We start from the raw sequence: 25,539 nt of genomic DNA on the forward strand, positions 1-25,539 counted from the left end.
ACACTTTAACCACAATAACCTACATTCCTCTTGTTCCTCCCCCTCCCTCTTTCAGAACTGGTACATAGTTTAATCTTTTTTTTTGTATAGTACAGTACCTTTTGTGCCGCAAGCCAGCACTTCCTCTTTTCTGGCTTAGGCCAGAATTATATAGGCCCCTCGCTGCATTCTGGGATTGCCACATCAAGTGCCCAGGACAAAGAAGCCAAACTCTGCCCCCCTTTCATTATGTGCGAGCTTAGGGGATGCTACCCACAGCAGTTATCCGCTTGTCAAAATGCCTTGTGTCAGAACGAGCTCACTGGTGGTGCCCCCATCCATGCAGTAAACCGCTGCACCCAGGGCAGTCGGCCCACCTGCCTCCCCCCCCTTGTCTCAGCCCTGGCCATATCACACATCCTGGGAGGCAGTAGTTCACATGTGCACTGGAAAATCTGGTGCATGCGCAGGCACAACACCTTTTTTAGCATGTCTGTACAAGTGCAGGGCACCTCAACACATGCCCAGATGCCTTAAGTCTCTAGAATGCCCGATATCCAAAAACTTACAGCATATTTGCACATATGGTGGGATCCCCTGTGCATGTGCAGACATGCACACAGTCTCTGTGCCAGGCCCCAAGTACATGGCGGAGCCCTGCACACACACACACAACATTTTTTAAATATGGCGCCACTGATGAGGGTTGGGGAATAATGCTGGGGTGAAGCTCTGCTTTAAGGGTTCCTAAGATGATAGAGCGGTAGAACCTGGAGTCTCCAGGCATTTCACACCCATGATACGTGCATTGAGGTCAAATATAGTTGGCCAGAAGGGTTGAATAAGACACCTAACCAACAGCAACGGTACCATCTTATTCCCCGCACCTCCATCACTGGTTGGGTATGGGGAAAAATATATGAAATGTACTAGCCACAGGACCACCCAGTCAGTATCTTATAGTTCCTTTTTCTGGGGATGGATGGCTATGCTCATTTTGAAACTCAGGAGGAAGGATTTCTTTCTGTCCGCATTCGAAATTGGATGTCCCAATTCCTGTTCCCAGTCCCTGTTATAATAATACGGTTTTGGGATGGCATTAGTAAGTAAAATATAAAGGTGAGAGATGACATGCAAGCTGTACAGGTTGTTTATGCAGTGATCTCTAGTCCCTAGAAAGCATCCTTATAAAGGTGTGTATAGAAGTGCTGGAGCCACCTGCTGGGGTGGGAAGAGTTTGGCCAATGATTTAAAAAAGCTGGGGCTAGACACCGGAACAGTTGCAGGGGGGCGCATATAAGAGTTGCACAGCGGATAGATCAGATTTGTTTGCGACGATCATGGATGACACTGGGACAAAGAAGAAACCTGGTAGTAGGAGCCCTCATCCATCTCACCACATGTCAGTGAAAAAGAAATCTGCATCAAGGCACAGGGGTGACAGCAGCAGTCCTTCACCTTCAAGAAGGCGGTCATCCCTCTCCAAATACCACCCCGAGGTTTTGAGGAAAGAAAGGAAGCGTGGAAAGAGGAAGTTGAGCAGATCATCTTCTTCTTCATCCTCCTCCTCACCAGAAAGGAAGAAGAAGAAAAAGAAGGCTGCAAAATCATCGTCATCCTCATCATCATCATCTTCTTCAGATAGCTCCAGCTCATCATCTTCCTCTTCAGATGAATCTAGTGATGGTTCTAAACACAAGAGACATCACAAAAAGAAAAAGTACAAGAAGGGTAAAAAGAAGAAGTTGAAAAAGAAAAGCAAAAAAGTCAAAAAGAATAGCTTGTCTAAAGTGAAAGCTCAGGAGGCCAAGAGCAGAACAGAAGAACCTCATCAGGGACCATCTTTAGAGTTGCCTCAGGAGTCTTCTGAAGAAATTGGTCCAGTGTTGACTGATGAGCAGAAGAGCCGTATTCAAGCAATGAAGCCAATGACCAAGGAGGAGTGGGATGCACGGCAGAGTGTTATCCGAAAAGTTGTGGATCCTGAAACTGGTAGAATGAGGCTAATTAAAGGAGATGGTGAAGTACTGGAAGAAATTGTAAGCAGGGACAAGCACAGAGAGATCAATAAGCAAGCGACAGCGAATGACGGGCTAACTTTCCAAATGAGGTCTGGGATGCTCTATGACTAATGGCTCAGAGAGTTTCTATCCTCATTCTTTGTGGTGAAGGCAGGCAGATGTTCAGATTCCTCTTATTGGACTACTGGGCTTGATGTCACAAATCCATGGTGTTCTCATGGAAAAGAAACTTAATTTGTTTTTTTTATTTTTGTGATAGAAATTAGTTGGCAAGGTTATGTTATACTGTGTATATAAAAATAAACAGACGTGAAAAAAAGCTGGGGCTATCCATCCCCAGAAGGAACTCAGGGTTACAGAGAAAGGGAGCCCAAGCACAAGTAAATAGTGTATGTACATATTGCATAGTCCTAGGTGTCTAGCAGTCAAAATGATTTTTGCTAAATTAGTTTTGGTTAGCGCATGGAAGGTTTACAACCTTGCAGTTTTTCCCATTGAAGCCTACTGGGGCCAGAATGTGCAATGTGCTCCAAAAGAAGTTTGTGTACATTTTTAGCACTTCAACACTACAATGATCAAGTGTAGTGTTGACTCCTAGTGTCGAGCATTCAAACATTCTGCAGAAGCTTCAAATAGCTCAGGTGTGAAAAGCGTCTATTGCCCCATACACACGGTCAGAAATTCCATCAGAAAACACTTGGTTGGTTTTTCCGACGGAATTCCGCTCAAGCCTGCCTTGCATACACACGGTCACACTAAAATTCTCTGAACTTTCAACCGTCAAGAACGCGGTGGCGTACAACACTACGACAAGCCGAGAAAATGAAGTTCAATGCTTCCGAGCATGCGTAGAATTGTTTCCGAACATGCGTGATTTTTTGCACGTCCGAATTGCATACAGACAAACGCATTTTCGGATAGGAACTTTTTCCGACCGAAAAATAGAGAACCTGCTCTCAATCTTTTGCTGGCTGGAATTCTGCCAGAAAAAGTCTGATGGAGCATACACACGGTCGGAATTTCTGACCAAAAGCTCACATCTGACTTTTGCTGGCAGAATTTCTGATCGTGTGTATGGGGCATTAGTCTGCAAGTGCAAGTACAGTATCTCACAAAAGTAAGTACACCCCTCACATTTTTGTAAATATTTTATTATCTTTTCATGTGACAACACTGAAGAAATGACACTTTGCTACAATATCAAGTAGTGAGTGTACAGCTTGTATAACAGTGTAAATTTGCTGTCCCCTCAAAATAACTCAACACACAGCCATTAATGTCTAAACCGCTGGCAACAAAAGTGATACCCCTAAGTGAAAATGTCCAAATTGGGCCCAAAGTGTCAATATTTTGTGTGGCCACCATTACTTTCCAGCACTGTCTTAACCCCTTGGGCATGAAGTTCACCAGAGTTTCACAGGTTGCCACTGGAGTCCTCTTCCACTCCTCCATGATGACATCACAGAGCTGGTGGATGTTAGAGACATTGCGCTCCTCCACCTTCCGTTTGAGGGTGCCCCACAGATGCTCAATAGGGTGTAGGTCTGGAGACATGCTTGGCCAGTCCATCTCCTTTACCCTCAGCTTCTTTAGCAAGGCAGTGGTCATCTTGGAGTCCTGGAGGTGTGTTGCTCTGCTGTCACAGTACATGTTGGCATTCATGGTTCTCTCAATGAAGCTCCTCAGTGCCGGCAGCACTTATGTAGCCCCAGACCATGACACTCCCACCACCATGCTTGACTGTAGGCAAGACACACTTGTCTTTGTACTCCTCACCTGGTTGCCGCCACACACGCTTGACATCATCTGAACCAAATACATTTATCTTGGTCTCATCACACCACAGAACATGGTTCCAGTAATCCATGTCCTTAGTCTGCTTGTCTTCAGCAAACTGTTTGCGGGCTTTCTTGTGCATCATCTTTAGAAGAGGCTTCCTTCTGGGATGATGTTCCATGCAGACCAATGTGATGCAGTGTGCAGCATATGGTCTGAGTACTGACAGGCTGACTTCCACCCCTTCAACCTCTGCAGCAATGCTGACAGCACTCATACGTCTATTTCCCAAAGACAACCTCTGGATATGACGCTGAGCACCGTGCTGCAGCTCAGTTTCAGGGTCTTGGCAATCTTCTTATAGCTTAGGCCAACTTTATGTAGCACAGCAATTATTTTTTTTAGATCCTCAGAGAGTTCTTTGCCATGAGGTGCCATGTTGAACTTCCAGTGACAAGTATGAGAGAGTGAAAGCAATAACACCAAATTTAACACACCTGCTCCCCATTCACACCTGAGACCTTGTAACACTAATGAGTCACTTGACACCGGGGAGGGAAAATGGCTAATTGGGCCCAATTTGGACATTTTCACTTAGGGTTGTACTCACTTTTGTTGCCAGCGGTTTAGACATGAATGGCTATGTGTTAAGTTATTTTGAGGCGACAGCAAATCTATACTGTTATACATGCTGTGCACTCACTACTTTACATTGTAGCAAAGTGTCATTTCTTCAGTGTTGTCACATGAAAAGATATAATAAAATATTTACAAAAATGTGAGGGGTGTACTCACTTTTGTGAGATACTGTATACAGTTTCATTTGCACCTGTGTTCTAGGGTTTTCCTTTTAGACTTATTTGTCCTATAAATATTAAAATATGACGTTTTCAGTGCAATGTATACAAGATCTCATATAATGATTATATAATAATTATTAATATAATTGCAATCTCTCGTTTGTCTGCCTGAGTGTTCTTAAAACTAACTGCAAAATGAATAATTTATGATAGATTTTATTAAAACAATCTTATATGCCAGCCAAGTATTGTAATTATGCAGTAGGGATTTAGAGGAACGGTTCTTGGGGATGTCATACACTTTCAGATATTGCACATATTATTGGTTATTGTAGCTGGCTGGAACTTGTTATTTGGCATAGTGGGCACTGTCTGTTAAATCAGAAACATAGCACTGGTGCCAGTAGTATCTGTATTGTATAATGTGCTGTGGTGCCTTAGAGGTAATTTCATATTAGCTAATAACCTATATTATGGCTAGAACAGTGCTCTGCTTATTTCCTTTAAATTATCATTTTAATTCTAATAAATATAAATAAATGCCTTTAAGAGGTAATAAAGCGCAACTAAAGGTAATATCAAGAAACTTAGGAGCAGGCAGGCTATTTATCTCAGGAGAGACATGCAATGTCTCTTCTGCAATAACATAAACATACCTGCCTGCGGAGTCTTCTGTGGCCTGTACACTGAGCTCCACGTGCTGGCATGGTCCCTGTGTTTTTAGATGACTGACTCATGTGCAGAAGTTCCATCATCAAGCGCGGGCCAATCAAGACAGGTGAAAACCATCACCCCGACAGAGAGGGAAAGAAGTTGCCAGTACCGGTGTGGGAACACTTAAGGGCTTAGAGAGGGGGTAAATATGGTGACTTCAGTTCTGCTTTATGGGCTGATTTTAAGCCCCTTGACTAGCTGTCTGACTTCCAGGGACAGTTTCAGCTGAAGAAAGATACTATGTCCATGCAGGCCAAAGTTGTGTTTCTGTAAAGGCCCCCACCCAATGAGGTGACAATACCTGGCTCTTTTGGGTACGGAGAAACAGGTGCTTGGGTCTAGTGGCCAACCACTGTCACAAGCACTGTCACCAAGTAATTGATGTCACTGCTCCCAAACCCCAAATCCCTTGTTTGCCACACTGGGCATTTAAGTGCTGGCCGAGAAGAAGGAAGGAGTGACAGGGCCATGCTGGTAAGGTAAATGTAAGTTGATCCAGGGGACCCAGCATGGTCAAGGTGACCATGTTCTTTTATGATTTACAATATTGCTGCCAATGTGCGTGTAAACGGCTGTTCTAGTCACTAGCAATAATCACTGTGTTCACCCGGCAGTGACAGCTTCCCCCCTCCCCCTTCTGGGAGAACATAATGGCTTGGCGGGAGGGAATCCACAGTTAACACTGTCTGTGCTTGCAGCAAAGAAATTTGCTCAGTCTATGGTCAGCCTTAGTTGCAAACTTTGAAGATGAATTACTCCACATTGTGAGATAAAATTACTCCAGTGTCAGCTACAGAGATCGGTGTATTGGTGCATTTGCATTGTGGGAATGTGCAGGTTAGCAAAACACACACTGATGTGTGTAACCCTAAAAAAAATCTTCTGTTCCTTTAAAGCATGAATGACAGCATAATGCTGTTGCAGTGTACTTTGTCCCTCACTATGCTGTAAAATACCTGGTTGATCCTGTGTGTTCCTGTGCCCCCCTTAGTGTGCTGAGCATGGTAATCATGGCTACTGATCCATGATACTGTGGTCAGTTTATGTGCCTCCATCAGCCTGTGCTCTCTCCCTGCCTGTCAGCTCAGTCTGTTATGCTCCCTGCCCCTCCCCTCTCTTCCTGCCGCTATTCCCACTACCATACATAACCACATTACTGGTTTCCCCTCTGTTGTATGCAGATCTAAAGTACTGTAGGTCAGTTTTTTTTAAATCATAATCCTAAATACCTCCTGTCACATCACGACCCTGCGGTCACGTGACCTCCCTCTGCTCTGTTTAGATCAGGGAAGGAGAGTGGAGGGGGATCACGTGAACGCAGAGAAGCGGTGTGAGAAAAGGTATTTAGAATTATAGATGAAAAATTAAAAAACACACTCACAGTACTTTAGATCTTTTTAAAACAGAGAGGATACAAGTAATGTATGTATGTGACTTAACAACCACTTTAAGGCAGTGCACGTGTGTTGTAGTGCAATATGTTGTGTTAAAAATTTGGGGCATGTCCAATTTGTGGGACATTTTGGTGCATTGGCAGCCCATTGATTTCAATGGGTTGCCTTATCGCAACACATTATCGTGCAACATAATGCATGATGTACTGCACAGATGTAAATAGGTTCCTGCTTGTTAGGAATATGTATGGTAAATACTTAAATGCCCATACTCTGGCCACTATTCTACTGAAATAATTAAAAATTCTCAATTTGGTACACTGTTTTATTTGCACTTGACACATGAAAATTATTATGGGAATACAGATTTACTCTGTGTCCATGTGGCCAGAAATTACACCCAATTTGATCCCTATCCTTGTATATACTCTGGGAGGGGGCTACCAATCACACCCTGATAGAAGTAATACACAAACTGTGCTTTCAGGACACTATGTATCTAGTAATAGCAATAAGTGCAGAATATTCTGCATTGACACTTGTGTAGATTTCAACAGACAACCTGGAAAAGTATTTTATCCCTAACAAAATTGCAGTTTGACCGTTCCTCAAGTCTACAGAAGGCAGAAAGGAATTGCAATAACATTTGCTAATGATTTGATTATTTTGGAGTTATATTTTTAACATATCCTTTTTCCCTATCAAAGAAAGTTGGAAGGTGTGTTACATGAGGATGACATCTCTATGGTCAAAATGACACCTCTGCATCTCAACGTGCCCAGGGGAAAGTTGTGTTCATAGGATTCCAGAGGGAGGCAAGCGGAATGCTAGTAATCCCTGCCACCTATCTACACACCTAGGGGAAGTGACAGTTTAATTGCTACAGTTTTTCCTACACCTAAAAAAAAAAACATTGTAAGCATTTAAGGAACTGATTAGCGAAAAGAGGTGGAAATTAGACTAATTATCCTCTGGTGAGATGAGAACAGCCAGAACATGAATACGTAAGTGCTGGTAAATGTGTGGAAGAATAATATAGTGCTATGTATGCTATAGTGTAAAATTCCAGACATACTGGTAACGGAAAGATCAAAAACACTTTCAGATTGTTTATTTGACCTGCGACAGGTAATTTGCCAATCATATAAACATCTGCTTGATTTTACCAAACATAATTTGGTATTCTATATCAAAAGTAGGCCCTAGTTTGGCACTCTGGGAACTTTGGTATCAGCCAGAGGAACCGGTGTGTGTGTGTGTGTGGAGGGGATGGAGACGAGTAGGGATGAGCTTCGTGTTCGAGTCGAACCCATGTTCGACTCGAACATCGGCTGTTCGATCGTTCGCCGAATTGCGAACGATATGGGCCGTTCGCGCCAAATTCGTGTGGCGCGTCACGGCCCATAATTCACTGCGGCATCGCAGTGCATTGCTTGCTGATGATTGGCCAAGCATGCACTATGACCCGCATGCTTGGCCAATCACAGCGCCGCCTTAACAGAGAGCCATAATTGGCCAAAGCCAAGGAGGCTTTGGCCAATTATGGCTCAGGGGATTTAGTACACGCCCCACACTATATAAGGCCGCCTGCACGGCGGCCCTGTGCAGTGTGTTCCGGTGTGCTTAGAGAGAGAGAGAGACAGTGTCATTTCATTTGAGTTAGCTAGATTAGGCAGGACAGTCAGTTAGCTGCACTTAAAGTGTATATATATGCATCCCAGGTGTTGCATATATATATATATATACACTGTATTCAGTTTAGCGAGAGCCGTTCCTGTTATCTTCTAGACTATTTACATTTAGTGCAGTGCGTCCTGCTCACAGTGTTCAGCTAGATCCGTTCCTGTTATATTCATACTGACAGGCAGGCTTGTCTTGTTACAGTATTTTGAAGAAAATTACTGGTGTTCTTTTGATCCTATTAGTACCACAGTCAGGCAGCTAGACTTTTTACAGTTAGTGCAGTGCGTCCTGCCCACAGTGTTCTGCTAAACCTACAAGTAAGTGGGGTGCGTCCTGCTCACAGTGTTCAGCTAAACCTACAAGTTAGTGGGGTGCGTCCACCTCACAGTGTTCAGCTAAACCTACAAGCTAGTGGGGTGCGTAGTGCTCACAGTGAGTGTTCAGCTAGATCCGTTTCTGTTATCTTCTTACTGACAGGCAGGCTTGTCTTGTTACAGTAAATACAGCTACCTGAAGAAAATTGCTGGTGTTCTTTTGATCCTATTAGTACCACAGTCAGGCAGCTAGGCTATTTATAGTTAGTGCAGTGCGTCCTGCTCACAGTGTTCTGCTAAACCTACAAGTTAGTGGGGTGCGTCCTGCTCACAGTGTTCAGCTAAACCTACAAGTTAGTGGGGTGCGTCCACCTCACAGTGTTCAGCTAAACCTACAAGCTAGTGGGGTGCGTCCTGCTCACAGTGTTCAGCTAGATCCGTTTCTGTTATCTTCTTACTGACAGGCAGGCTTGTCTTGTTACAGTAAATACAGCTACCTGAAGAAAATTGCTGGTGTTCTTTTGATCCTATTAGTACCACAGTCAGGCAGCTAGACTATTTACAGTTAGTGCAGTGCGTCCTGCTCACAGTGTTCTGCTAAACCTACAAGTTAGTGGGGTGCGTCCTGCTCACAGTGTTCAGCTAAACCTACAAGTTAGTGGGGTGCGTCCACCTCACAGTGTTCAGCTAAACCTACAAGCTAGTGGGGTGCGTCCTGCTCACAGTGTTCAGCTAGATCCGTTTCTGTTATCTTCTTACTGACAGGCAGGCTTGTCTTGTTACAGTATTTTAAAGAAAATTGCTGGTGTTCTTTTGATCCTATTAGTACCACAGTCAGGCAGCTAGACTATTTACAGTTAGTGCAGTGCGTCCTGCTCACAGTGTTCTGCTAAACCTACAAGTTAGTGGGGTGCGTCCTGCTCACAGTGTTCAGCTAAACCTACAAGTTAGTGGGGTGCGTCCACCTCACAGTGTTCAGCTAAACCTACAAGCTAGTGGGGTGCGTCCTGCTCACAGTGTTCAGCTAGATCCGTTCCTGTTATCTTCTTACTGACAGGCAGGCTTGTCTTGTTACAGTAAATACAGCTACCTGAAGAAAATTGCTGGTGTTCTTTTGATCCTATTAGTACCACAGTCAGGCAGCTAGACTATTTACAGTTAGTGCAGTGCGTCCTGCTCACAGTGTTCTGCTAAACCTACAAGTTAGTGGGGTGCGTCCTGCTCACAGTGTTCAGCTAAACCTACAAGTTAGTGGGGTGCGTCCACCTCACAGTGTTCAGCTAAACCTACAAGCTAGTGGGGTGCGTCCTGCTCACAGTGTTCAGCTAGATCCGTTCCTGTTATCTTCTTACTGACAGGCAGGCTTGTCTTGTTACAGTATTTTAAAGAAAATTACTGATGTTCTTTTGATCCTATTAGTACCACAGTCAGACAGCTAGACTATTTACAGTTAGTGCAGTGCGTCCTGCTCACAGTGTTCTGCTAAACCTACAAGTTAGTGGGGTGCGTCCTGCTCACAGTGTTCAGCTAAACCTACAAGTTAGTGGGGTGCGTCCACCTCACAGTGTTCAGCTAAACCTACAAGCTAGTGGGGTGCGTCCTGCTCACAGTGTTCAGCTAGATCCGTTTCTGTTATCTTCTTACTGACAGGCAGGCTTGTCTTGTTACAGTAAATACAGCTACCTGAAGAAAATTGCTGGTGTTCTTTTGATCCTATTAGTACCACAGTCAGGCAGCTAGACTATTTACAGTTAGTGCAGTGCGTCCTGCTCACAGTGTTCTGCTAAACCTACAAGTTAGTGGGGTGCGTCCACCTCACAGTGTTCAGCTAAAGCTACCTGTAGAAGGTTGGTGGTGTTCTCATACTACAGGCAGGCAGTTGATTTTGCTAGCTGCAGTATCAGTACATATATATATATATATATATATATATCCCAGCTTAGTGCAGCTACAGGCCATTAGTATGTCTGGAAGGCCAAGAAGGAGAGGCAGACAGTCACAAGCCAATAAGAGAGGGCAAGCAGGCTCTGTGTCTAGTGCTGGTCGTGGAGACGGTGCATCCTCATCAGCACGTGGCCATGGGACACGCTTGGCCTTTTTTTCGGCAGCTGGCCATGTTGAGCCGCAACATGCGGAAGACTTGGTCGAGTGGATGACCAAGCCGTCCTCATCCTCCTCTCTCACCCATGCCCAGGGTACTTTGTCTGGCAAAGCAGCGGCCTCTTCCCTCGGCTCAATGTCATCAGTGACTCCTTCCCTAGCCCCACCATGTCCTCCTGAGGAGTCCCTCGAACTGTTTGACCACAGTGTTGGGTACATGCTCCAGGAGGATGCCCAGCGTTTGGAAGGCTCTGATGATGATACTGAGCTCGATGAAGGCAGTAACACGAGTACGGACAGAGGGGGTGCCCAAGAAGGACAGCAATCTGGCAGTCATGCTCCCCCTGCTGCAGCATACTGCCAGGTTTGCTCCAGTGATGAGGAGGGAGGGGATGATGAGGTCACTGACTCAACGTGGGTGCCTGATAGGAGAGAGGAGGAGGAGGAGGAGGCGGCACATCACCAACGAGGCAGGATGCCCTCCAGGGGCCAGCCTAAGGGCAGCACATTGACTGCATCACACCCCAAAGCTTCACATGTGCAGGGCGCTGCAGTCTCTGCGCGTTATTCAAAAAGTTCTTTGGTGTGGGCCTTTTTTGAGACGAGTGCATCAGATCGCACCGCTGCTATTTGCAACATATGTCTCAAGCGTATCTCGCGTGGCCAAAACATCTCCCGCTTGGGTACCACATGCTTGACCAGACATATGTTGACCTGCCATGCAGTTCGTTGGCAAGCGTATCTAAAAGACCCACACCAAAGAACAAAGAGGACCTCTGCTTGCTCCTCATCAGCTGAGATTTCCAACCCCACTAGACCTTCAGTCCTCTCTGAGACCTGCACTGAGAGGAATGAAGGTGTAGAATTAGGTGTGTCACAGCCACGTACTTGTGGGCAATCTGATTTTGGTACACCGACGTCAGATTGTACCAGGCAAATTTCCCTGCCCCAGCTGCTGCACCGCCGAAAGAAGTTTGCTCCCAGCCATCCACATGCCCAACGGTTGAATGCTAGCTTGGCAAAATTGCTAGCACTTCAACTGCTGCCTTTTCAGTTGGTAGACTCTGCCCCCTTCCGTGAGTTTGTGGAATGTGCGGTTCCTCAGTGGCAGGTACCCAAACGCCACTTTTTCTCACGGAAGGCGATTCCGGCTCTCTACCAGCATGTGGAAGGCAATGTCCATGCCTCGCTGGACAGGGCGGTCAGCGGTAAGGTGCATATTACCGCTGACTCATGGTCCAGCAGGCATGGACAGGGACGTTACCTAAGTTTCACGGCGCATTGGGTGACTCTGCTGGCAGCTGGGAAGGATGCAGGACAAGGTGCAGTAGTGTTGGAGGTTGTTCCGCCACCACGCCTCCAAAATGCTAATGATTGTGACACACCTCTCTCCTCCACCCCCTCCTCTTCTTCTTCCTCCATGGCCTCTTCCTCGGAACCAGCGGTGCTCCGTAGTCGTTCAAGGGGCTACGCAAGTACGCAGGCCAAAAGATGCCATGCGGTGCTTGAGCTGGTGTGCTTGGGGGACAGGAGCCACACTGGGGCAGAGGTTCTGTCAGCTCTGCAGGGGCAGGTTCAGAGGTGGTTGACGCCACGCCAACTTAAGGCAGGAATGGTGGTTTGCGACGATGGCACCAACCTCCTCTCTGCCCTCCGACAGGGACAAATGACCCATGTGCCCTGTTTGGCTCACGTCCTTAACTTGGTGGTGCAGCGGTTCTTGGGCAGGTACCCGGGCTTACAGGATGTCCTGAGGCAGGCCAGGAAAGTCTGTGTGCATTTCCGCCGGTCATATAATGCCAGTGCTCGGCTGACGGACCTCCAAAAGGAGTTTAACCTGCCCAAGAACCGCCTAATCTGTGACATGCCCACCAGGTGGAACTCAACGTTGACCATGCTGCAGCAGCTGCACACACAGCAGAGGGCCATCAATGAGTACCTGTGCGACTATGGCACCAGGACAGGGTCAGGGGAGCTTGTTTTTTTTTCCCCACGCCAGTGGGCCATGATCAGGGATGCATGCACTGTCCTGTCACCATTTGAGGAGGCCACGAGGATGGTGAGCAGTGACAGTGCATGCATCAGTGACACTGTCCTCCTTGTCCACCTGTTGGAGCACACGCTGCGTGGAATAATGGACAGGGCACTTGAGGCAGAACAGAGGCAGGAAGAGGAGGACTTCCTTAGCTCTCAAGGCCCCCTTTATCCAGACAGTGTTCCTGCGTGCCCGCCGATCACACAGGAAGAGGACGAGGAGGAAGAGGAGGAGGAGGAGGAGGAAGATTGTGTCAGTATGGAGGTGGAGCCTGGCACTCAGCATCAGCAGCAGTCTTTAAGGGATCAGTCCCAAGAAACACATGGACTTGTACGTGGCTGGGAGGAGGTGGCTGCGGACCATGTCGTCCTTAGTGACCCAGAGGACTCCGGACCGAATGCCTCAGCAAACCTACGCTGCATGGCCTCCCTGATCCTGCAAAGCCTGCGTAAGGATCCTCGTATTTGTGGTATCAAGGAGAAGGACCAATACTGGCTGGCAACCCTCCTTGATCCACGTTACAAGGGTAAGGTTGCGGACCTTATCTTGCCATCGCAGAGGGAGCAGAGGATGAAACATCTTCGGGAGGCCTTGCAGAAAGGTCTGTGCAACGCGTTCCCAGAGACTGGGAGGTTACAAACTCCTGTTTCTGGACAACGTGTTGCTGAGGCTTCGGTCAGTCAAAGAAGGAGCGGTGGAGAAGGTGGCCGTCTGACCGATGCGTTCAGACAATTTTTTGGTCCGCAGCCCCAAGGTATGATCGGTTCCAGCAACCATCGCCAGCGTCTGTTTTACATGGTGCAGGAATACCTAGGGGCAAGATCAGACTTGGACACCTTTCCCACCGAAAATCCTCTGGGTTACTGGGTCTTGAGGATGGATCACTGGCCAGAGCTTGCACAGTATGCAATTGAGCTACTGGCCTGTCCTGCATCCAGCGTTCTTTCGGAACGCACATTCAGTGCTGCTGGAGGCGTGGTAACCGATCACAGGGTGCGTCTGTCCACTGACTCGGTCGATCGACTGACCTTCATAAAAATGAATGAGTCTTGGATCACCACCAGCTACCAAGCACCTGATGCTGATGTAACCGAATAATTTTTTTTGAAATCTCAGATCCCTTCAAAGACTGCCTATGCTGATGCTGAGTGACTATCCCTGAGTAATTATCCTCTTCCTCCTCAATCATCACGCTGATAGCTTGTAAGAACATTTTTGGTTCTGGGTGCCACCACCAGTGCCTAAGGCACAATTTTTCAGCCCCTGTTTAACAGGGGCGTGTAATTACGATTTTTGATGTAATACTTTGCAGCAGGGCTCGTTCCTGCATTCCAACTAGAGTGTCTGTGAGGGGTTGCAGTGTTGTGGCACCAGCACCAGTGCCTAAGGCCCAATTTTTCAGCCCTTGTTTAACAGGGGCGTGTAATTACAATTTTTGATGCAATACTTTGCAGCAGGGCTCGTTCCTGCATTCCAACTAGAGTGTCTGTGAGGGGTTGCAGTGTTGTGGCACCAGCACCAGTGCCTAAGGCCTAATTTTTCAGCTCCTGTTCAACAGGGGCATGTAATTACAATTCTTGATCTAATATTTCACAGCAGAGCCCTGTGAGGGCTTACAGTGTTGTGGCCACAGCAACACCTAAGGCCCAAATTTCTGCTGAGTATATAGGGCAGGACCCTACTTTCAAACAACTAACTTACAAACGACTCCTACTTGCAAACGGAAGGAGACAACAGGAAGTGAGAATAAATCTACCCCTAGGAAGGGAAATTCTCTCCTGTAAGAGTTAATATGGGAAAAACATTTCTCCTTTCCACTGATGCTTTCCAATCCATTGGGACAAAAAGTGAGGTGAAATCTTCTGAAGAGGAGGAAAGACAGCAAAACAAATGTCACAGGGGTGATAACCCTTCCCTATGTTTTCCAAAAAGCTTAAAAAAGATTTTTTGGCTGGAGCTAAACACGTTAAAAATGTACCCGTTCAAAATTACAAAGAGATTCTACTTAACAACAAACCTACAGCCTGTATACTGCTGTTCAGAGTATATAGGGCCTGGTGGCCCCACACCTTTCCTTATTTTAATTTGGGTGCGGGGTTCCCCTTAATATCCATACAAGACCCAAAGGGCCTGGTAATGGACTGGGGGCAAACACATCAAAATTAAGGTCACAGGTTCCTGCCTGTAGTCCCTCTGCTCACTCACCCAATTGACTTTAAGATGCAGTGGTTATGCCAATAGAGATGTCATCATGCGCAGTTGAAATGCATTATCCTGTCTATATGGATTGTGTACTGGTATTAGGTGAATAATTTTCCTTCATGAATGTGCTGATCTACTTTGGACTGTGCACTATCAGGTCACTGCCCTAAAGTTCCCCATCCTCTCTAACCAGATGTAGGAGATGTTCAGGTGATTGTCCCATAAGGTTTATGGGTATCGAGTACAAAGAAGAGTTTAAGGAAAGGCTGTCAATATTGCGGCAGGCTAAGCCTTCAGCCTTGGGAAGTATGCATCTCAGGTGGTAGAGGTATGGGTGTTTTGGGAGAGCTGCTAGTACTAAATTGCCCCAGAACTACAACGCAGGCACTTAGCAATGCCTTCTTCTACTATTTTTTAGGGGTTCTTCAGCACATCAGTCACAGAAAATCCAAGGGGGCTATAACAAACACACTTTAGCACCTCCTGGTTGTGTCAAGTGTTGGCCTGCAACCTTCTGCCTACTACATATCCCTATTGGCCAGTTAGGCCTCCCAGTTAGGCCTTGACAAAACTAATGAGTAACCCTGAGGGGCAAAATTACCTTTTGGGAGGATTTAATTACAGTCAGGGACACATTGTGGGTGCTTTAAGGAAACCTGTGCTGAGAGAAATCCAGGGACTGCCAATCCTACCCTCCTCCTAAAATCACTAGTTGTCTGAATATTTCATTGATGTGGGATAAGCATGCAGATCAGTAAAGTCAGAACCGTTGGTTTGCATACTTCTTGTGTGCTTCTGCCAGAACCAGTTGCTGATGAACACTGTGCTAACAAAGTGGTCAATATACCTTATATTTTACCTTCTATGCAATCCACATGCTTTGCTAATTATTAAGGCCTGATGAATCAAGAATGGGCCGAGATACATACCTGGAAACTACAGGCCAGTCAGGCTAACATCAATCGTTTCCAGACAATAAGAAGCCTGGGCACTGCCAACACAAGCATGTAAATTTAATCGCAGCCAGGTGCAAAGTCAGGTGCATGGGTAGCTTCAGGCAGCCTTGAATGTGGCCACTAGGATAGTGGAACAAAAGAATGGCAAGAAAGAACACTAAACAGGCGCTCCAGTGTAAAAAAAAAAACAAAAAAAAAAACAGAAAAATGTTGTATGTATGGGGAATGTAATAGCTGGACTCAAAGCATGTGCACACAGTCTTGGGCTAAAGGAAGTTCCACATAAAATAATGTCCAAGAAAGATGCCAAGTTTATTGAAATTATCAAATAAATCTTACATGGTGCTGAGCAGTAATCCCAGGCAGTGATGGAAAGTAAGCAGGCTGAGAGCGGATGTAATGTGCTGATCTCCAGTCAAACATCCAGCAAGGACAGGGAGATAAATGTCTGCGAGCGACGATGGGGAAGCCCCAAGGGACTCTAACCAGGAAGTGATGTCACCAGAACCCAGAAGTCCTCAGCTCCTGAGCCGAAAAAAAAAATGAAGAGACACCAAGGAACAGTAAACTTAGCCGGTTACCAGGATGACATGTTTCGGGGGGGCATATCCCTTTCTCAAATCCAGATCAGCTTGGGTACATGCAGCCTGCCCATTCATGGTTCGAAATGTCTACGGCTGGCTTAAGTGTAATAAGATTAGGAAACATTCCTACTAATTAAGGACAGTTGGTAACTCAATAAACATTTTCTTTTTTGGCTTATGACAGTAGAGATTCCATCCCCTTACTATAAGGTTAGCAGTGCTACTGCGTATTGGTCTCTCTGCAGAAATAGCTTCTTATTTAGCATTAAGTGCCGAAGGGCATTGCACTATTTTATGTTGACTGTCTGCAAGAACGATAAATACAGATGACAACTGGGTCACATTTAACTTTAACGAGAGCCTGTTGTGAGAAGTGTCAGACAGAAGCCATACCTCTGGGGTCTGCTATGGAGGATGCCTGACACACAGGTTCCTAAGAAGGGACGAGGTCTAGGTGTGCTTATTTAACAGTGTTCTATTCCTGAGCTCTGCCCCCCCCTCCCTTCTCCCAGTAATCAGCTCAGTGAGAATTTCTCTGTGAAGAACAATTATAGTTCATTAGCATCTTCATCTGTCATGTGTGGGCTGATAGAAACAGAGCACAGGCTGTACACTGATCACAGAACTTTACTATGTATGTGCAGCATACAGCTATGTACAGATCTTTACAGCCCTTCGGAGGTCTATATTTAAGTGTGAGCACTAGATGCAATTTTTACATGTACAGTATATCCATGGTGTACTGTATATTGTACAAGCTGAATAAATTACTCTTTATAGATTTATACACATACTGCAGCTCTCTCAGAGCAGTGGCCGACTATGTGAGTATGCTGTGATATCTTTTAATGTTTCAGAATGGCATGAGTCTTTTTTAGTAGGACTGCCTTAACCCTTTCATGCCTAAGCCTATTTCTGACAATTGTTGCTTGCAAGTTAAAATCTGTTTTTGCTGGAAAATTACTTAGAACCCCCAAACATTATATATATATTTTTAGCTAGAGACCCTAGAGAATAAAATGGCATTCATTGCAATATTTTATGTCACACGGTATTTGTGCAGCGGTCTTTCAAACGCAATTTTTTGGGAAAAAAGACACTTTCATGAATTAAAAAAGAACTAAACAGTAAAGTTAGCCCAATTTTTTTTAATAATGTGAAAGATGAAGTTATGCCGAGTAAATAGATACCTAACATGTTATGCTTTGAAATTGCGCACACTCGTGGAATGGCGACAAACTACGGTACTTAAAAATCTCCATAGGCAACGCTTTAAAAAAAAATTGTGGTTACCAGGTGCTCAGTCTGAAGCTGTGGAACTTGGCGTAAGTGGAGCTGGAATAAGTGGGAGTTAAAAAACCAGAGTTAGAGTGTACAAGTCTTGCTGTTTGTTTGCTGTTTGTTTGCTGTTTGCTGTTTGTTTGCTGTTTGCTGTTTGTTTGCTGTTTGTTTGCTGTTTGCTGTTTGTTTGCTGTTTGTTTGCGTGCTGTTTGTTTGCTGTTTGTTTGTTTGCTGTTTGCTTGCTGTTTGTTTGCTGTTTGTTTGCATTTTTGGGGCTTTTCCTTTTAGTTTTTAATTTGCCTTTTGCTGTCACTTTTTAAATAGCTTTTTTTTTTTTTCTCTGGTTTCATCAGTCTATCAATTAAGGGGTGTGGTTAATTGCTCACAGGTGCCTATTTAACTGGTTGTAGGACTCAGTCTGAAGCTGTGGAACTTGGTGTAAGTGGAGCTGGAATAAGTGGGAGTTAAAAAAACAGAGTTTAAAACAGGAGGTTATAACAGGGGTCATAGTACCTGTGTAGTGTGAGTATCTGAGTGTTGTCTGAGTAGTGTGTGTGGATCGTTAGTACTTGTGTATTGTGTACTGTGTACTTGTGTATTGCGAGTGCACGTAGGTCTGTGAGTACCTGTGTATTGTCTTGTTGTGTACCTGTGTATTGTCGTGTACCTGTGTATTGTCTTGAGTATTAGTGCCAGGAAGCTAGCTGTTACGTAATTTGGACAGGGTAAAATCCCCAAATCCTCACTAAATTTAATAGGTACGATGCCCGGCGGGTGTGGAGAGGCGACTCTTTGTACATCTTGCCGCATGTATGCGTTCCTTGATCATCCGATCGAGGGCGAATACTGCTGTGCAAAATGTAAGCACATTGTTTCCCTGGAAGCCCAGGTTCTGAATCTGGGGAAGCAACTGTCAGCACTGAGAAGTCCCTCCATACTAAAGGTGAGCCAGGAACGTACACGGCAGGTTCCGGCAGGGGCCAGCACAGAGGCGGGTGGAGACAAAGAGGTGCAGGCACTAGCAAAGAGTAGATGGGTGACAGTCAGGAGGGGTAGAGGGGGAAGTGCCAGAGAGGCCGATCCAGGACTGGAGCATCCCAATAAGTACGCTCCATTGAGTGACATTGGAGAAACCAGTCAGGGACCAGCACTGCTGGCGATGAGGGACTCTCCTAGCTGCCAGGGGAAGAACTCCTCCAGTGAGAGTGGGGGGGCAGCAAAGGGAAAGGAAAGACAGATTCTGGTGATAGGGGACTCAATTCTTAGAAGGACAGAGAGGGCAATCTGTAACCAAGACCTGAAGCGCCGAACAGTATGTTGTCTACCGGGCGCTCGGGTTCCGCACATCACGGATCTTGTGGACAGATTACTGGGAGGGGCTGGGGAAGACCTGGCTGTCATGGTGCACGTTGGCACCAATGACAAAGTCAGAGGCAGATGGAGTGTCCTAAAGAACGATTTGAGGAAAAGGACCTCCAAGGTAGTGTTCTCAGGAATACTACCGGTACATCGAGCCACACCAGAAAGGCAGAGGGAGATTAGGGAAGTAAACAAGTGGCTGAAGAGCTGGTGTAGTAAGGAGGGGTTTGGGTTCCTGGAGGACTGGGCCGACTTCTCAGTCGGTAACCGGTACTATAGAAGGGACGGACTGCACCTAAATGAGGAGGGTGCATTTTTGCTGGGAATGAAGATGGCCAAAAAGTTAGAGGGGTTTTTAAACTAGGCGATGGGGGAGAGGGTCCAGAGACAGTGATAGCCAGCGCGGAAGATATCCCAGAGGGTAGTATTGGGGGCATTAGTGGTAGGTTAACCAAAGCACAAAAACACAAGGTGAGTATAGTAGCAAGTCCTAGTTGCAATCTTGAAACACCCAATACGAGGACAATATGCGACCGGTCTAAACTATGTGGCATGTTCACTAATGCCAGGAGCATGGCGGACAAGATGGGTGAAGTAGAGATACTGTTGTACAAGGAGGATTTGGATTTTGTGGGAATTTCAGAGACCTGGTTCAACAGCTCTCATGATTGGCTGGCAAACATTCAAGGGTATACCCTATACCGCAAGGATAGAGAGGGTAAAAAAGGGGGAGGGGTATGCCTATATATCAAGAATAATGTACATGCGAATGTGAGAGATGACATCACTGAGGGAGTTAGGGAGGAGGTGGAATCTTTATGGGTAGAGCTCCAAAACCCCCTAACCTGAGGGAGGAAGTGGAGACGGATCTCCTATTACAAATTGGATTAGCAGCAAGGATGGGGAGTGTTATCATAATGGGGGATTTTAATTATCCAGACATAAACTGGGCAGAGGGAACCGCGCATTCATTTAAGGCTCGCCAGTTCCTTAATGTCTTGCAGGACAATTTTATGGGTCAGATGGTAGACGCACCAACTAGAAATAAAACATTACTAGATCTACTGATTACCAACAATACAGACCTGATCACAGATGTGGAAATACGGGGCAATTTAGGTAACAGCGATCACAGGTCAATTAGTTTCAGTATAAATCACACAAATAGGAAACATGAAGGGAACACAAAGACACTGAATTTCAAAAGAGCCAACTTCCCTAAACTACAAACCTTGCTAAAAGGCATAAATTGGGATAAAATATTAGGAACAAAGAATACGGAGGAGAGATGGGTTTGCTTTAAGAGCATATTAAATACGGACATTAGCCAATGTATCCCATTGGGTAATAAATTTAAAAGAGCGAACAAACATCCTGGATGGCTTAACTCCAATGTAAAAATGCATATAAAAGCAAAGGAGAAGGCCTTCAAAAAATACAGGGTTGAGGAATCATCCTCAGCATTCAGAATTTATAAAGAATGCAATAAGAAATGTAAGGGTGCAATTAGGACGGCTAAGATAGAACATGAAAGACACATAGCGGAGGAGAGCAAAAAAAATCCCAAGAAATTCTTTAAGTATGTAAACAGTAAAAAAGGGAGGACAGACCATATTGGCCCCATAAAGATTGAGGAAGGACATCTGGTTACAAAGGATGGGGAGATGGCAAAGGTATTGAATTTATTCTTCTCCTCAGTCTTCACGAGTGAATCGGGGGGCTTCAGTAACCAAAACTGCAGTGTTTATCCTCATGACACAACACAGGAAGCACCTACATGGTTAACAGAGGACGGAATTAAAATTAGACTTGAGAAACTTAACATTAATAAATCACCGGGACCAGATGGCTTGCATCCGAGGGTACTCAGTCAGGTGATTGCCAGACCGTTGTTCCTAATTTTTACAGACAGTCTATTGACTGGAATGGTACCAGCTGATTGGAGAAAAGCCAATGTAGCACCAATATTTAAAAAGGGCCCAAAAAACATCCCTGGGAATTACAGACCAGTTAGCCTAACATCGATAGTATGTAAACTCTTGGAGGGTATGATAAGGGACTATATACAAGATTTTAGTAATAAGAATGATATCATTAGCAGTAATCAGCATGGATTCATGAAGAATCGTTCTTGCCAAACCAATCTATTAACCTTCTATGAGGAGGTGAGTTGCCATCTAGATAAAGGAAGGCCCGTAGACGTGGTGTATCTGGATTTTGCAAAAGCATTTGACACAGTTCCCCATAAACGTTTACTGTACAAAATGAGGTGCGTTGGCATGGACCATAGGGTGAGTACATGGATTGAAAACTGGCTACAAGGGCGTGTTCAGAGGGTGGTGATAAATGGGGAGGACTCAGAATGGTCAGGGGTGGGTAGTGGGGTTCCCCAGGGTTCTGTGCTGGGACCAATCCTATTTAATTTGTTCATAAACGACCTGGAGGATGGGATAAACAGTTCAATCTCTGTATTTGCAGACGATACTAAGCTAAGCAGGGCAATAACTTCTCCGCAGGATGTGGAAATCTTGCAAAAAGACCTGAACAAATTAATGGGGTGGGCGACTACATGGCAAATGAGGTTCAATGTAGAAAAATGTAAAATAATGCATTTGGGTGGCAAAAATATGAATGCAATCTATACACTGGGGGGAGAACCTCTGGGGGAATCTAGGATGGAAAAGGACCTGGGGGTCCTAGTAGATGATAGGCTCAGCAATGGCATGCAATGCCAAGCTGCTGCTAATAAAGCAAACAGAATATTGGCATGCATTAAAAGGGGGATCAACTCCAGAGATAAAACGATAATTCTCCCGCTCTACAAGACTCTGGTTCGGCCGCACCTGGAGTATGCTGTCCAGTTCTGGGCACCAGTCCTCAGGAGGGACGTACTGGAAATGGAGCGAGTACAAAGAAGGGCAACAAAGCTAATAAAGGGTCTGGAGTATCTTAGTTATGAGGAAAGGTTGCAAGCACTGAACTTATTCTCTCTGGAGAAGAGACGCTTGAGAGGGGATATGATTTCAATTTACAAATACTGTACTGGTGACCCCACAATAGGGATAAAACTTTTTCGCAGAAGAGAGTTTAATAAGACTCGTGGCCACTCATTACAATTAGAAAAAAAGAGGTTTAACCTTAAACTACGTAGAGGGTTCTTTACTGTAAGAGCGGCAAGGATGTGGAATTCCCTTCCACAGGCGGTGGTCTCAGCGGGGAGCATTGATAGCTTCAAGAAACTATTAGATAATCACCTGAATGACCGCAACATACAGGGATATGTAATGTAATACTGACACATAATCACACACATAGGTTGGACTTGATGGACTTGTGTCTTTTTTCAACCTCACCTACTATGTAACTATGTAACTATGTAGGTTAGAGTTACAGAGGAGGTCTAGTGCTAGAATTATTGCACTCGCTCTGACGATTGCAGCGATACCTCACGTGTGATTTGAACACCGTTTACATATGTAGGTGCGACATACGTATGCGTTTTCTTTGCTGCGCAAGCTGGCGGGGATGGGGGCGCTTTAAAAAATTTATTTTTTCTTATTTATTTTTATTTTTTTACATTGTCTCTGTAAAAAAAAATATATATATATATATATATTGATCACTTTTATTGCTGTCACAAGGAATGTAAACATCCCTTGTGACAGTAATAGGCGGTGACAGGTAATCTTTATGGAGGGATCACGGGTTCCTTAAAGACCTCCAATCCCTCCTTTGCACTTCAAAGTATTCAGATGGCCAAAAACGGTGATTCTGAATACTGTAGTTTTTTTTAAATCGGCGCCATCGGCAGCCGAGTAAACCGGAAGTGACATTGTCACTTCCGCTCTATAGCCGGCGGAAGTGCCAGATCGTGGATCGGGGCTCCTGGTGGGACGGGAGGCCCGGGAACAGCGGCAGAAAGCAGCTGGAGGTCCCCTGCCGCTCCTCTGGGATAACAACCGAGCAGCTTTTAGCCGCATCGGTTATTATCCCTAAAGAGCCGACCGCCCGCTCTAAAAAAAATGGACCAGGGTGATGCCTGCAACTGCAGGAATCATCCCGGTATAACCCCTTAAATCCGAGGCCGCATATGTGCGTATGTTAGGTGCTAAGGGTTTTTTAATATGTGTGTGTATAGCTAATAATTTTTTATTTTTTTGGGGGGGATTAGTGGGAAATAGTCAAAGTGATTGTAAAGGCTAGTTTTTTTTCCCTATAAAAATAACAAACATGTTATACTTATCTGCTCTGTTGCAGTGGATTTGCACAGAGCAGCCCAGATCCTCCTCTTCTCGGGTCCCTCTTCTGTGTTCCTGGCCCCTCCCTCTTGTTCAGTGCCCCCACAGCAAGCAACTTGCTATGGGGGCACCCGAGTTGAGTCACAGCTCCCTGTGTCTATTCAGACATGGAGCCCCGGCCCTGCCCCTCTCTCCCGTGATTGGCTCGCTGAATTTGATTGACAACAGTGGGAGCCAATGGCACCACTGCTGTGTCTCAGCCAATCAGGAGGGAGAATCTCGGACGGCTGAGACATTTGTGGACATCACTGGTCAGAGAGGGACCTCTGGTAAGTATTAGGGGGGCTGAGGGGGGCTGCTGCACGCTTTTTATCCAAATGCATAGAATGCCCCAAGATTAAAAAACTTCTGCCTTTACAACCCCTTTAAGAAAGAAGCTTCACTTCAGTTTTTACTTTTTTTTTTTTTTTTTCCCAAGGGGACAAAAAATCATGTAGTACTAAGTCCCATCTTCCTATGTGTTGTCTGAGGCTAGCTGTGAGGTCAGACAGGGCGCCCCTTCTCCCTCCACAGCATCTGACAACGCAGCTAGCAAGGAGACGGCTGCTTTGACAGACAACACTTTTCTCCATTTCCAAGCACTTGCCAGAGAAAAGCATCTTGTGAGGAATGCAATGGAAGGGGGGCCTGTCAAGGCAAATGCTTTAAGACAAAGAAAGATGCAGTCTGTCAAAGCAGCCATCTCCTTGCTGTCTGTGCTGTCGCCCTGTCTGACTTTGCAGCTAGTCTTAAAGCGTTTGTTACCCCAACACTTCATATTTCTGATAGGTGCCTGCTGTACTATGTACATGTATGAGAAAGTATCCTGTTCTCTTTGTATTGCTTCCTTTATGTGCAATCCCTGCCAGTCCCTCTGCTTTCCTATTAAAAACTGACCACACTAAGCAGGAGAACACACCGTGGTCAGTTCTCTAGAAATGCTGGGAACTCAGTGTGTACTCTCTTCCAATGATCAGGATACACAGCCATTCACTGGCAAGCTCAGTGTGCTGCTGCTTCTCCTCCCCCCCCCCCAACTCTTATGCAGCTGAGAACAGAGGGAATGTGATCACTTATAAAAAAGGGGAAAAAAGGTATTTACAGTGCCTTGAAAAAGCATTCATACCCTTTGGTATGTTCTACATTTTGTCAGGTTACAACCAAAAACGCAAATGCATTTTATTGGGATTTTATGTGATAGACCAACACAAAGTGGCACACAATTGTGAAATGGAATGAAAATTATAAATGGTTTTCAACATTTTTTGCAAATAAATATGTGAAAAGTGTGGTGTGCATTTGTATTCAGCCCCCATTACCTCTAACTAAAATCTAGTGGAACCAATTGCCTTCAGAAGCCATCCAATTAGTAAATAGAGTCCACCTGTGTGTAATTTAATCTCAGTATAAATACAGCTGTTATGTGAAGCCCTCAGAGGTTTGTTAGAGAACCTTAGTGAACAAATAGCATCATAAAGGCGAAGGAACACCAGACAAGTCAGGGATAAAGTTGTGGAGAAGTTTAAAGCAGGGTTAGGTTATAAAGAAATATCCCAAGCTTTGAACATCTCACGGAGCACTGTTCAATTCATCATCCAAAAATGGAAAGAGTATGGCACAACTGAAAACCTACCAAGACATGGCCGTCCACCTAAACTGACAGGCTGGGCAAGGAGAGCATTAATCAGAGAAGCAGCCAAGAGGCCCATGGAAACTCTGGAGGAGCTGCAGAGATCCACAGCTCAGGTGGGAGAATCTGTCTACAGGACAACTATTAGTTTTGCACTCCACAAATCTGGCCTTTATGGAAGAGTGGCAAGAAGAAGGCCATTGTTAAACAAAAGCCCCATTGCGAGACGCCAATGGGGGACACAGCAAACATGTACAAGAAGGTGCTCTGGTCAGATGAGACCAAAATTTAAATTTTTGGCCTAAAAGCAAAATGCTATGTGTGGCAGAAAACTAACACTGCACATCACCCACATGCCATCCCCACCATGAAACGTGGTGGTGGCAGCATTATGTTGTTGAGATGTTTTTCTTCAGCAGGGACAGGGAAGATGG

The 25,539-nt window shown here is 45.3% G+C and overlaps 1 protein-coding gene across 1 annotated transcript; it reads left to right on the forward strand.

Annotated features, from left to right (window-relative positions):
• The first annotated feature begins 1,229 nt into the window (after positions 1 to 1,229).
• Positions 1,230 to 2,316, forward strand: LOC141134672 (uncharacterized). Its single transcript, XM_073624115.1, has one exon. The coding sequence runs from the start codon at positions 1,320 to 1,322 to the stop codon at positions 2,109 to 2,111; it is 792 nt and encodes a 263-aa protein (XP_073480216.1). The 5' UTR covers positions 1,230 to 1,319; the 3' UTR covers positions 2,112 to 2,316.
• The last annotated feature ends 23,223 nt before the right edge of the window (positions 2,317 to 25,539 follow it).

This window comes from Aquarana catesbeiana, linkage group LG03 (assembly GCF_042186555.1).
Source record: "Aquarana catesbeiana isolate 2022-GZ linkage group LG03, ASM4218655v1, whole genome shotgun sequence".
In the NCBI taxonomy this organism is placed as follows: Eukaryota; Metazoa; Chordata; class Amphibia; order Anura; family Ranidae; genus Aquarana; species Aquarana catesbeiana.